The sequence below is a fragment of the Hemiscyllium ocellatum genome, chromosome 43 (assembly GCF_020745735.1).
Source record: "Hemiscyllium ocellatum isolate sHemOce1 chromosome 43, sHemOce1.pat.X.cur, whole genome shotgun sequence".
Taxonomy (NCBI): Eukaryota; Metazoa; Chordata; class Chondrichthyes; order Orectolobiformes; family Hemiscylliidae; genus Hemiscyllium; species Hemiscyllium ocellatum.
In genome coordinates, this window is record NC_083443.1 from 33,919,477 (window position 1) to 33,932,884 (window position 13,408).

General features: G+C 38.9%; 1 protein-coding gene across 2 annotated transcripts in view; it reads left to right on the forward strand.

Annotated features, from left to right (window-relative positions):
* Nucleotides 1–13,408, forward strand: part of LOC132834890 (protein transport protein Sec24C-like) — a 70,966-nt gene that overhangs the window by 36,935 nt on the left and 20,623 nt on the right. For both annotated transcript variants that reach the window (XM_060853970.1, XM_060853971.1), the window contains 5 exons: nt 1,158–1,269; nt 2,186–2,313; nt 10,922–11,060; nt 11,584–11,699; nt 12,788–12,912. In XM_060853970.1, coding sequence (XP_060709953.1) covers nt 1,158–1,269; nt 2,186–2,313; nt 10,922–11,060; nt 11,584–11,699; nt 12,788–12,912 — 620 coding nt within the window. The remainder of the gene's footprint in view (nt 1–1,157; nt 1,270–2,185; nt 2,314–10,921; nt 11,061–11,583; nt 11,700–12,787; nt 12,913–13,408) is intronic.

The following is a 13,408-nucleotide window of genomic DNA, read 5'->3' on the forward strand; positions in this document are numbered from 1 at the left end:
AGTAAAATAACTCCACAAAGGTGAATTCTTACAGTATAAATCTTTCTGACAGTATCAATAATTTTTGGATTGGTTAATGTTTGAGCAAATTAACCTGGTGATCTACTTTGGTACCTTACAGACGGTGGTAGATAAAACAGGATTGCTGAAAATCCAAATCTAAACTTGTTTCTTGAGCTTAGTGAGTATTTGTGGTCTTAGTTTAAATGTGTGACACCAGCTAACTTTTTTTTTCATAAACTGTCGCTGTTGTTTGCAGTTGCATAAATATCCTTTTCAAATAATGTAGCCCATTTTAGCCCTTCGACATAGTCTTTCTGCCTCCCAAGTCACATGCAAGAGCTAGCAGCCCTATTGTAATACTTGCTACCATTGTTTAGTAGTTGCATCAGACTTAGAAAACTGGTTGAATAATATTAAAGTGAATTATATGAAATAACTTATGGCGATATTCTGTTCCTGTATCTTAACAGCATGTGCCTGCTCAGAAAGCTGTATGAGTCATTTGTGCTTCAAAACTGAATTTCAGAATGTAAATTTGGCTAGATTTAATGAACACAATAAATGGATTTACTTGTTACAAATGTTTTTAATAGTGCTCATTGAGAGCCTCTTAGCTCTTGGAGAGCATTGCAGTTACTCGATAATCTTTGGAGTTGTTTTTGAGAGAAAAACAATGTAAGGTATTAATAAGCTGTGCTCAATTCAAGTCAAATGTTTGTATTTTTCCCTCTACTACAAATTTCTACTTTCCATTCCACTTACTGGAAACTACTCTCCTGCTTACTTGACGCTGACCCATGCACCTAGCAGCAACCAGTGAACAGTCTTCAGAGTTTGAAGTCTGTGTTCATTTCTTCCTCTTCCCTAGACATTATGAAACCAGCTGTGGTCCCACCGCTGCTCTGGCTGAGGTCAGCTAACTTAGTACAAATGAGAAATCACACCTGGATTTATTCTGGCCTCTTGTGCAGGATTGCAGCAGGATTGTTTGTTTACTGAATTGCTTGGGAAGCTCTGTGTTCGTTCAGTCATATGTGATCATAATGTCCACTTAGGCCCTTTTCCAACCAGCTACTTAGATATCTCCACAACTGAAAGACTTGTTTTTGTGTTTTATTGAATGACAGTTTGAAATGTATTGTATACTTTGACAGATCCAAGTAATTGAAGATGATAAGTCAAACAGAGGAACTGAACCATTCTCAACCGGTGTGAGAGGTCAAGTTCCACCGCTTGTGACTACTGACTTTGTGGTAAAAGACCAAGGTAACGTCCTTAAGACTCTTCAATATCTTCAGTATTTTGCTTTGTGAAAACGCCAAAGTCAATGTTTTGTCACTGGAGTTGGTTCCCTTGATATTTGCTCTGATTGGCAAGACATTGTCCTGAGAAGAGAACCAGAGTAAGCTGTCACCTTTTGTTTTGACTTGGAGAAGACAGTGCGTACACCTGCTCTTTCTGTCTGCAAGGTTCAGATGTTTTAATATGTGGCTTCTAGTACATGCAAGTGTGTCACACTGTAGCCCGATTGATGACTCTTTTTCAGCTTAGTGACTGTGTATATGCATGTGCTCTCTGCAAGCAAAGGGGATATTTCAAGCCTCAAGTTGTGTTTGATCTGCCTGAAAGCCGATACTTTTCGATTGCTTTCTCTATGGCAATGCCTTGACCAGAGTCAAATGCCACCCAGTCAATACCCTCTTCTGCATGACAATTTCCTCTTTTTGAAATTTGGCATTCTTGTTTTTATCCTGACAAGTAAAAAAGGAAAAGGTAAGTGGCATCATGGTAATATTGCTAGATTAGTAATTCTGAATGTTCTGAGTGCCTGCGTTTGAATCCCACCATGGCGCATGGTGACATTTGAATTCAATAAAAGTCAAAATAAAAAGAGAACCCAATGGTGATCATGTACTCATGATTGATGTCATTAAAAACAAATCTATCTGGCTCATAAATGTGCCTTAGGAAGGATTTCTGCTGTCCCTAACCTGTTCTAGATTCTCTGGCTCCATGTTTATCGCAATGTGGTTGACTCTTCTGGGCAGTTAGGAATGGGCAATAAATGTTGGCTCAGCCCATGAAAGAAGAAAAAAAAAATTCAACAATAATTAAGTTCTGCATTACGAAGCAGGAGCTGTAGTATTTTTTTTTAAATGACTTGTTTGTGCTTGTTTTGCAGGGAATTCAAGTCCTCGATTTATTCGATGTGCGGCTTATAATCTTCCTTGCACTTCAGATATGGCAAAGCAATGCCAAGTTCCCCTTACTGCAGTCATTAAACCACTTGCTACATTACCAGCTGATGAGGTAATTAATGCATTGCATTCTTCCACATGTTTCAGTTTTTCTTTTCGGAAAGGTGTATTCTTACAATTGTCTTGATTTACTTTCCACCTCTCAGCATATGTGTATCGGACAAAAGCATGGGGGTCTTGTAAGCAAACATCCGTCGACTTTGAATATCTCAGTTGGATTACTTTAGGGGTCATTCGCTTGGTTGTGTTTGATCTGTTTGATCATTACAGCTCTCCCATTGGTGATACATGTGTGAATTGTTATACGCAGTTCTGGGTCAGCCTAGAGAGTAACAGCTACCACTATGGAGACAGTGAGGTCTGCAGATGCTGGAGATCAGAGTTGAAAATGTGTTACTGGAAAAGCGCAGCAGGTCAGGCAGCATCCAAGGAACAGGAAATTCGACGTTTCGGGCATAAGCCCTTCATCAGGAAGGGCTTATGCCCGAAACGTCGAATTTCCTGTTCCTTGGATGCTGCGCTTTTCCAGCAACACATTTTCACCACAATGGAGACCTCAAGATTTTGCGTATTTGGTAGTAAGAGCTCTCCTCCCTGTCCAAACTCAGGAATGTAAAGAGAGGAGAGGGATCATACTCTGGAAATTATCCGTCTAATTCATATCAGGGAATATATTGATAACCATCCTGTGGGTGAGAGAATCCTCCCAGAGACAGTGTGGCTTTAAACACTTTCCAAATAAACCTCCAACATTGCCTTTGTTGCCAGACCAAGCCAAGACAAAGGTCAGGACGAATACCAGAAATTCTTCATTGCATCACTGACCCGATGAAAGCATTTCACTTCGAAAATTGCAAATCTGTATTCTTGGGCTTCCAAATCTTTGGAATACTAAGAGATTTCATCATGTCCCCGCAATTAGCAGCTTCCCTGAGTGGGAGATCTGAAACAGATGCCTTCAAAATCTATCCTAGGGTCAAGCAAGACTGTGTGATAGCTCTTGTACTTTGTTCAGGTGCCCTAGCGATAATGTCACTGGGATAATAAACCAGAATAGGTTTGAATCCTATTGTGGCAGATGGTAAAATTTGAGTTAACGAAAGTCTGGAATTAAAAGGTAGCCTGATGGTAACCATGGAACCACAGCTGATAATTGTTGAAAACCCACCTGCTATACTGGTGTCCTCTTGGGAAGGAAATCTAACACCCTTCATGGTCTGGCCTTAGTGTGACTTCAGACACTCATCAGTGTGTTTTACTCTTAACTGCCTTCTGGGCAATTAGAGATAGGTAATAAATGCCAGCCTAACCAGCAATGCCCTCATTTCATTAATTTTTATGAAAATCTGTCTGACAGCAGTTATTTACCTCATCAAAAATCAGCGCTCCAGTATCAGAATTAAATATCACCTTGATGGAAACATCTTTGATTAACCTTAACTTAATTTTGGTACAGTAGCAATCAAAGTTGAGCACAATCATGATCCACTGTTTATACCTCATTGCATTAATTCATATTCTGTACTCGATTTGCAAACTAATCTCAAACTCTTCAATTCTGTATGCAAAAAAACTTAGCCTGTCTTTGAATGTTGCCAATCAAAACTCTAAAGCAGTCCCAGTCTCTGAAAAGGCTACCATTGACAAAGAGTGCAATATTGGATTGACTGCACCAGCTCTGCCTTCTACAATCTATCACAGTTTATGGTTGAAACCAAAACCTCCACAAACGAACAAAAGCTCCAATGGAACAGAGCAGTTGTCACCGCACACCTGTATGAAAGTAAAACCTGGACACTGTATCAGTGGCACACAAGAATGCTAGAGAAATGCCATCAGCAATGCCTCCTCAAAATCCTCTAGATTCAGAGTTTGGAGAGCTTTCATTGTGATTTGGACAAGTTGAGTGAGTGAAAAAAATGCATGGTAGGTGAAGTAGAATGTGGATAAATGTGACATTATCCATTTTTGGGCAAGATGACATTCAGATATTATCTGAATGGCAATAGATCAGGAAGGAGGAGTTGCAACAAGACTTGGGTACCCTATATCAGTCACCGAGAGCAAAGAAGCAAGTGTAACAAGCTGTGAAGAAGGCTGCTGGTATGTTGGCCTTCATAGCAAGAGGAGTTGAATACAGGGGTTGAATACAGGAGCTGCAATACCTTGCTGCAATTATGCTGGGCCTTGGTGAGACCACATTTGGAGTATTGATTGCATTTTTGGCTTCCTTATCGGAGGAAGGATTTTCTGGCTATAAATACGCAGAGGAAATTATTTTTCTCCTTGCTTTGTTTCTTCTTGTGTCTCCTTTGTTCGATCTTTGTATTTCTTTCTACCAGTTTCTCCCCTGACTGCTTCTCCATTTTTATCCTTCACAAATTCTCCTCACACTGTCCTTCCCTTTCATCTTGTATCTGACCCACTCTTCATCCTCCATAAAAGCAGGCAACATTGGGTTTTGTTTGTGAGATGATATGGTATCCTCCAATTATGTTACATTCTGAGCAGCTCATTCCACCTCTAAATCAGAATTTTCCATCATTCTGCAATATGCCGATGAAATTTGATCTGATTGCATGTGGGTAGGTCTGTGTGGTTGCCAGCATGTAGAATTACATTCTGTATGGTTGCAAGGCATTTGAAGCTGAGAAAACTATTGTAAATTTAACTTCCTTTTCAACAGGTTTGTATGTGATGGAAAATTAATCTATAAATTGAGCCTCTGAAACATATTTTTGTGAAATTAAATATTGTGCATAAGGCACATTGCTTTACTCTAAAGTCCTAACTGACCACTTTTGCTGTCAGTTTTGCACGAGTGATGACTTCTTTGCTGTCAATGTCACTTGGGATTTGCAGCTTTTCATATTATCAAAGTTTTCTATAGTTGAAGTTCTCTGTGGCAACAATAGTTCGATTTTGTTTGGTGCAGCTGTTGAGATAAATCCATAAACTGTAAGTGACACCAGGCTCTGGAGGTTGTATCAGCACATTTTCATTTGGACGTTTTGAATTCCTGGGTCATGCTCTTGTTAGGTGTGGTTAACGCAGTCCATGTGTATTGCATTTTTCTTTTTGTGGAATTAGGAAGAAATCTTGGGTTGGAATGCCTGAAGGGTTACAATGTCTGTGTTTCCAGGATAGTACATGTGAAAGTGTTTGAGGTCAATCATTAACTGCTATTGTAAAAACTCTGGCAGTTTGTCCACGAATATGCAATTATTTTGAGGCACCAATTTAGAAGAAACTAGCTTAATACCACCATAACTTTGTAAGTATCCACTTCCTTGTCCTTGTTTGAAAGGAGTTGGCCACTGAAGAATTAAAAGTCTATTCTTGTGAAACCATGACCACTAGATAGCATTCACAGGCTTTAAGCTGGTCAAGGGTAGATTTAGGATCAACCTTTGTCTGAGTATGTTCTAGCGAAGTATATTGGGATATTTTACTCCTTTAAAGACATTCTATAAAAGCCTGTTATTTCATAGAAATTAGTGACTTCTCTGTTAAAAGTATTGTGGAATCAATGCTGATAATTGATTTTCAGTCATTACATTTTTGACCTTGCTTGCAGTAGTATACAACAATAACTGGTGACTATTTCCCAATGAAATGATGTAAAAATGTCCGCAAACTGTCTGTTGTACTATCATTGTATGCTGTCACATGTCATAACTGTGTTTACGATAACAGTTTAGGTTTCTAGCTGCTCACCTTTTCTCCAAATCTCACAAGCTATTTTGTCTGATTATACCCTGACCTAGTTTATCCCATGTTCATGTCACAATGCTTTACAAGTGAAGAAAGCAGAGAGGATATCCTAAATGTTTGACATTGACAAACAAACAACATAACAAAGAACTAAAAACAAGTTTGGAGCATGATTAGTAACTTGAAACACAAAATGGCGTACAGTCATCTCAAGGGTTGTGTTACTCCCAGATGTATGTTGATCACTCTATTGTGTCAGTTAGAAGGGAATGAAGGATTCTGGCACCTCTGAACAAGAAATTCGTGTAATGGTAAATGCTGTTTTGCTTTGAAAGGGCAGAGTTTTATTAATTGTTCTTTGCCATCTGCCAGCGCGAATGGGAAAATCAGTCTGTGATGGAATCCTTAGTTAAAAAGTTCATACCTTACTGACCACCGCCTGCAAGTCTGATAATGACCCATTTAATCTTACTCTCTGCTTTCTGCCTGTTTACCAATCTGCAATCCATTTTATTAAAATTTTCCCCGTTCATGAGTGTAACTTTGTTTGCTGATCACCTGTGTGGGACTGGATCAAAAGCCTCCTAAAAACTGAAATAGATCACATCTCCTGGAGGCATGTGACATGGTGATGATCTCATAGTCATAGACGTATACCTCACGGAAACAGGCCCTTCAGCCCAAATCATCCATGCCGTTCTGGTTCTCAATACAAGTTCTCAGTGGCCATAGCACAATCTTGACACTGTGCAGCCGACCTGTTTCAATCTGTGATCATCTTTTCAATGAAAACTTTCCTTTTATACAATCAACCACAGACTACCCCCTCCCCCTCCCATGATCTTGTTTGATAACCTAGTGAATCAGCATTTTTCTGAGAAAAGCTTTTCAAGATACGTTTTCAAAAAACAGTGGTCCTCCTTTAGAAACGGAATTACACTGGGGATAACAACAATTTTCACAAAATAGCATTTTAAAAAAATCTAGACTTAATCAGCATACACTGTAGACAAACTGAGATGAGCTGAACAAGATAACCATGTGAATGTGTAATTCGGGACATAATTAGCGTCAGTATTTTAAGTTCAAAGATATATTTTTAGGGATTATACTTGCTTTACATGGGGTCAAACAGACAATGCAGGCAGTATTGCCGAAATGATGGTGATACATTTAAGACAGTCCATGGAGCACAGGCTGCATGTAGTGACTAAAACATAGAAATAGGTCATCCTGCAGCAACACTGGTGCTTCACGTATTTACTTGCATATAATTCGTGATTTGCCTCAACTTCTGGAAGGATTTTTTGAAGCTTCTAAAGGTTGATTTCCAAGCCTCGAGTTCGTATGATTGCATGGTTAAACTGGTAACGATTAAAATTAAATACACTCAAACCACTACCTCGCAACTTGAGACATTTGGATTTCTGCTCTGCGTAAATCTGCAAGGCCTCCCCATAATATTTATGAAATGCCTCCATCATCTTGCTTATCTACCAATCCCTAGGGGACCTGGTCATTGGACTAATAATCCAGAACTCCAGATTCTGGAGCCATGGGTTTGAATCCCACCATGGCAGATGAAGAAATTTGGTTTAAAAAAAATTTGGCATAAAATGTTAGCTAACGGCTGTATTAGTTGTCATTAAATCCCAACTGATTCATTCATTTGTTTTACGGAACACAGTAAAGGTACCATCCCACCTGGTCTGATCTACATTCAACTCCACCTACACAAAGTTGTCTCTTAAGTGCCCTATGGGCAATAGAAGATGAGCAAAAGTTACTGGACTAGCTTCTATTGCAAGAGGATTTCAGTACAGAAGTGCTGACATTTTGCTCCATTGTATCTTGAGTTACAATGACCTGTCCCGTCAAAAGCGATTGGGCAAACTGGACATTATACTGTACAAGTAGGAGAGGTGATCTCACCAAAACATTTAAAGGAATAGACAGATTGATATAGGTTAGATCTTGGCCGTGGTTGGAGAGCATAGAACCAGGGAGTACAATTTTAAAAATAAGGGCAATATAATTTAAATCCAAGCTGAGCTTTTTTCCTCATTGGGTTGTGAATGACTGTTTTACAAAACAAAGTTAACCCATTTTCATTGAATAATACTGGATCCGAAATAGCTTTGACCCAAGTTTGTTCCTCAACATATTGCTGCAGAATGTTGTATTCATTCCAGGAATTCTTAGCATCAGACTTCACTCAGTTTACCTAATCTCTATAGATTGAAGTTACCCAAAATTGCTGTGTTTTCATTACTCCATGCAACTCTAATTTCATGTTTTATACCATGTCCTCCTGCGTTACACCTATAACTTGGCAAGTTAGAAATCACTCCTACCATTATGTACCACCCAATTCTGTTTCTTAATCCTCCAAACATCCTGTTCTTTTGATCAAAGACCTTCCCCCACTGATGTACTAGTCCCATCCTTGATTATCAACACTACATCTACTGTTCCATTCTTCCTGTCCCTGCTAAGTATGAAATATTGTTTAATCTTCAGTTCCCAGTCTTGGTCACCCTGCAGTCATGTCTCCATAATGGTAAATAAATCATATTTTACTCCTAGCACCATAAATTGACCTAGTTTGTTGTCTATGCTTTTTGTCTTGAGTACTTTTTAATTCTGCCTTTTTAACACTGTTCTCCAGTTTTGGTCTGGTTGATTGTAAGATTTGTTTCTGTAGTTTTCCACCTTTCACCTATAGCTCTTCTACATCCCACAATCAGCTTTCTTTTAATTCTCTCTGAATTCTCTCTTCAGTTTTCATTCTCCTGACAAGCTAGTTTAAACTCTGCCATCAGTACTCCTGATTCTCATTCTGAGGATATTTGCCCCAGTCCAGCTGAGAGTGACCTGAATTGAATTAGTTGTTGGGCTTGTAATTGCTTTGTGACCCATGAAAATCAAAAATTAACTTCTCATGGAAACTCTGATTCATTTCAAAGAAATAAATGTTTGAAATGTTCTGCTCTATCTAATGTAGGACAGTGAGTTTTACATAATCCAATAATTGAGTTGGCCTGGGCAAAAAAATACTGGAGTAATTTTCTACTCAATGAAACAATTAGATCTTCCTTTTGATGTGGTGAGCTCGGCCTATGTGATTGCAATTATTTCTTGACAAAGATAGGTTTGTTTTGGCACCCGGTGTACTTAGGATAACTTCCTTGAGTGTTTTAGCACCAACTAAACCATAGGCTCCATGTTGTATTGATGAATACTGAACCAGAATTTAACAGGAGCATCCTGTGAACTGAGAGATTGGTGTTAGGTGTGGCACCATGAATCACAAAACAAGGTTTTAAATTTAAGTAATGTCAAGTGGTAGGATGTAAGTGAACTTTGCTGAACTATGAACCAACGAGTGAACAATGGGAAGTATTCCTAGAATAGTTGGTACAAAACGTATACTTAAAAGGCTGCTTCACAGATGTAATTAAGCAGCTGTAATCAACAAATGAGTTAAAATTCAGCAACAAAAACAAAAATTGCTGGAAAAGCTTATTGGTCTGGCAACATCTGTGAATAGAAACTGAGGAAATTCTGAGGAAGGGTCACTGGAACCAAAATGTTAACTCTGATTTCTTTACCTTGATGCTCTCAGATCTGCTAAGCTTTTCCAGCAACTTTTGTGTTAGTTTCTTTTTTATAACATCCACAGTTCTTTTGTTTTTTAGTTAAAATTCAGCATTTAGCAGAATGAAAAGGCAAATTCAATAAAAAGTGTCTGGCATTAGCATGGCTATACTAAGAAAGTAATGAGGTGCAAAAGAGGTATCTGAATAAAACAACCGCAGTAAATATCCCAGCTAACAGCAAGTCAAATTCTCCGCACATTCCAGAACAAGTGTGTTGAATGGAATACGGGCAACTGTAAAACCAGGTGCATGCATAGTTACCAGGGGCAGGCGGCAGTGGCAGACTCGCTAATTGAGTTGAGGTGAACATGCTGGGAATATTTGGAAGGGCGGGCAGTATCCAAAGACAAACCCAGCTAATATTTTGGCACAGTGACCTTTCATCACTTCAGTGACTTGAGTAAATTTTGGCTGCCATTGAGTACTCTGTTGTCAGAGGTGCACGCTGTTGAAAGACACTTAAATGAGACCCTACCTGCCCATAATGGTATTCGTAAGGAAGAAATATTTATCTGGTGGTCAGGTCAATATTAATGTCTGAGTGAACATCACTGAAACAGTCTCATTTGAGTGTGGGACCTTATGCAAGTTGACAGGTTTTTTTATCTTTGTGACAAGTGAGGGTGTATCAGAAATAATTTGGTTAAAAATGCAAAGTTGAGAACCCTGTATGTGTAAACATGCCTTTATAAATTTGCACTCTGGTATTTAAGTGGTTGATGTGAACTATTTGTTGCTAACCTACTGTATGTACTCAAGTAATTGACAAATTCTTTGACTACTTTTTAAGGTTAAATTTATGGCGTCAACTATTACATGGAAACTACTTTTGAGGGGCTGAAATTCATGCCTATTCATACCATATCATTAGCAGCGAAGCCCAATTGACCTTTAAAAACTAAACAATAAAAGATGAATTATTGGTAATTCTGAAAACCCAGAGCCGGAACACAACAGCCAGCGGGCTGGAAGACCGGGAGTGGAGCAGAACAACCAGCAGACCGGAAAGCTGGAGTGGGACGTGGTGGCCGGCACACTGACTCAGAAATGTTAATCTGTTATCTATGAAGAGCTAGGGTCAACCTCTACGCAAAATAGATGGAAAATTCCAGGTTATTTGGCCAAAAATAGGGAGTTGACTTGTACATGAGATCGACTCTTACTCAAGTGTATACGGTATCTGAAATGTGCCATAATGCAAAAGAATTTATAACCTCTGTTCTGTAAATTTTACATTTCCTCAGGATTTTTCTGGATTCAAAGAAGCGTTCATATTTTGTCTTCCAGGCACCACCTTATATTGTGGACCATGGGGAGACTGGTCCAATAAGGTGCAATAGGTGCAAGGCTTATATGTGCCCCTATATGCAGTTTATTGAAGGTGGACGGAAGTTTCAGTGTGCGTTCTGCAGCTGTGTCACTGAAGGTAATATCTTTTATTCTTTTCAAAGCCAGTTGTTGAGCCACTTGGAGGTTAAGCATGAAGGGGTCTCATAGAAAACGCTACTGGAGTGCAGCACAGTCAAATTCACAAATCTTCATGCAGCACCATGTTGGAGGTTGCTGAATAGATCAAGGGGCTCCACGTCAGAACTTAGATGCTCTGCCTTTCTTTTGTCATCATTGCACACTTGGTAGTGGGCAGAGTTGAAAAGCATCCCTTGGTTGACACTGAAGTAAATTTCTGTTCAAAACACCTCTGATCATCTTGAACTGTGGCTTCATAACTCATGGCTGTCTGTTGTACAGGATGTAAGGACCATCATCAGATGGTGACTCTGCTTTTTGGTACTTGAACATGCTGTTTTCTGGCAATGCAGGATTGACATTTTTGGAGTTAGTTTTGTAATCGGTGACTGAATTGTTTAAGTGCCCTTTCCATCCTTCCTAGTTCCTTATTCTGGTGTATCCAGTATGTTGTACTGTAACTAGGTTTTCTCTTTCTGCAGTACTGCCTCATTATTTCCAACATTTGGATCACACCGGCAAGCGAATGGACTGCTATGACCGACCAGAACTGTCGCTTGGTTCCTATGAATTTTTAGCTACTGTAGACTACTGCAAGGTATTATTACATTGATCCATTTTATTTATCTGTTAGGTAAATGATAAGATTTAAAACTTCTGATTATAATTCACGCAGTCACAATATATTCTGCATATCCTGTGCAAATGTTTCTTATTTACATTACTTATGATTGCAGGATAGAACTTCCATATTATGGATTTCAATGATTCATAGTTTTGTTTGATAGAGTTTCTCCTTGCAAAATCTGTCACCCTGAACATTTGCAAATTAAACAGTACAGCAGCCTGGGGAGAATTCAGACTTGTCCTAATATCCCATAGCTTACTCTGAATGTTTAGTCAAGTATCCTAGTACTGATTTGCTTGTTGTCAGATACACAAATGCAGTTGCTTGGTAACTGTTTTTATAATGTGTGCATCTGTGCAGTGCTTTGTCAATGAAAGCATAGCAACATGTCTACAACTGACTTAAAGCAATATTAACAGAAATATGTATGAATAGGAGAAGCCGTCAACTGGGAGCATTCATGTGTAGTTTGATTACAAGCTCCATTCCCACAGCACAAAATTGGGTGCAAGTACGTTTCTGGAACCACTGCTGTATCAGAGTAATTTATTAAAGTTTATCAGTGATTTTCACCTTAAGTGTGCCAAATTTGGACAGGTTTTTGGCAGCTTTGAGAGGATGTGCTACAGACTGATAATGTATTTACACATTTTTTCCAGCTTTTCCCAAGATAATACTCATTTCCAGTTAATCCTATCCACAAATGCTTGCTCAGCCAGAAGGCCAAATCCCATGAATTAATGAAAGGAAGACAGGGGAGCACCTCTTTCCTGTTGTACACTTCAACCTGATTGGAACATTGGGAACACTGTGCAATTGAATCATCTGCTTTGCAGGATTTTCCTATCCCAGCTTTTCCCCTTCTTGCTTCCCTTGCTGAAGAAAATGATGCTTGGATGGTACTTGTGTATGAAACTCTCCAATGTGCTGCTTTAATAGTCGCTCAGTATGTGACTGGATAGTGCATGTTATAGAATTCAATAGTAGCCAAACTTAATACTGTGGGCAATGGAGTTGACATGCTTCATCGCAAATTTCATAAAGGGCTTCTTTTTCAGAACAACAAAATCCCTAATCCACCTGCTTTCATCTTTATGATTGATGTGTCTTACAATGCACTGAAGAGTGGGCTTGTTCAACTGCTATGTGAGGAACTTAAAACTCTGTTGGATTATCTTCCAAGGTGAGAGCGCATTTATCATTGACGTCAATGATCATAACAAAGCACTGTGTCCGTAATTTCTCAGTAATGGTGCTCTTGTCACGCATCCCCTTAATTGAAATAAGTTGTCATCCACTCACACGTTTGAAATGATTCAGTTTTGTAAGGAAAACTTGTCCCTTTTTCCATGTAACTGAAGTTCCTCGTCCAGGTACCATTCCAGTAAATTTCTTCTGCAGAAGTTGTGACATCCCTCCAAAAGTGTAGTACAAGTATTTCAGGTATAACACAATAGTTGCATTCATGTGCAGTCTCGAGCTGTAGAAAATCACCATACCTGTACAGTAGAAAGTTTGCATTATCTAAACAGTGACCACTATTCGTCAATTGCATTATAGCCAATTTGCATTGACAAAACTCATGTTATATCATGAATATCTATGCTATGAATATAGAATGGTACTCTAGCTGAGACCTAAGTAGCAATGTATAAAGATTTAGCATCACCTTTTCTATT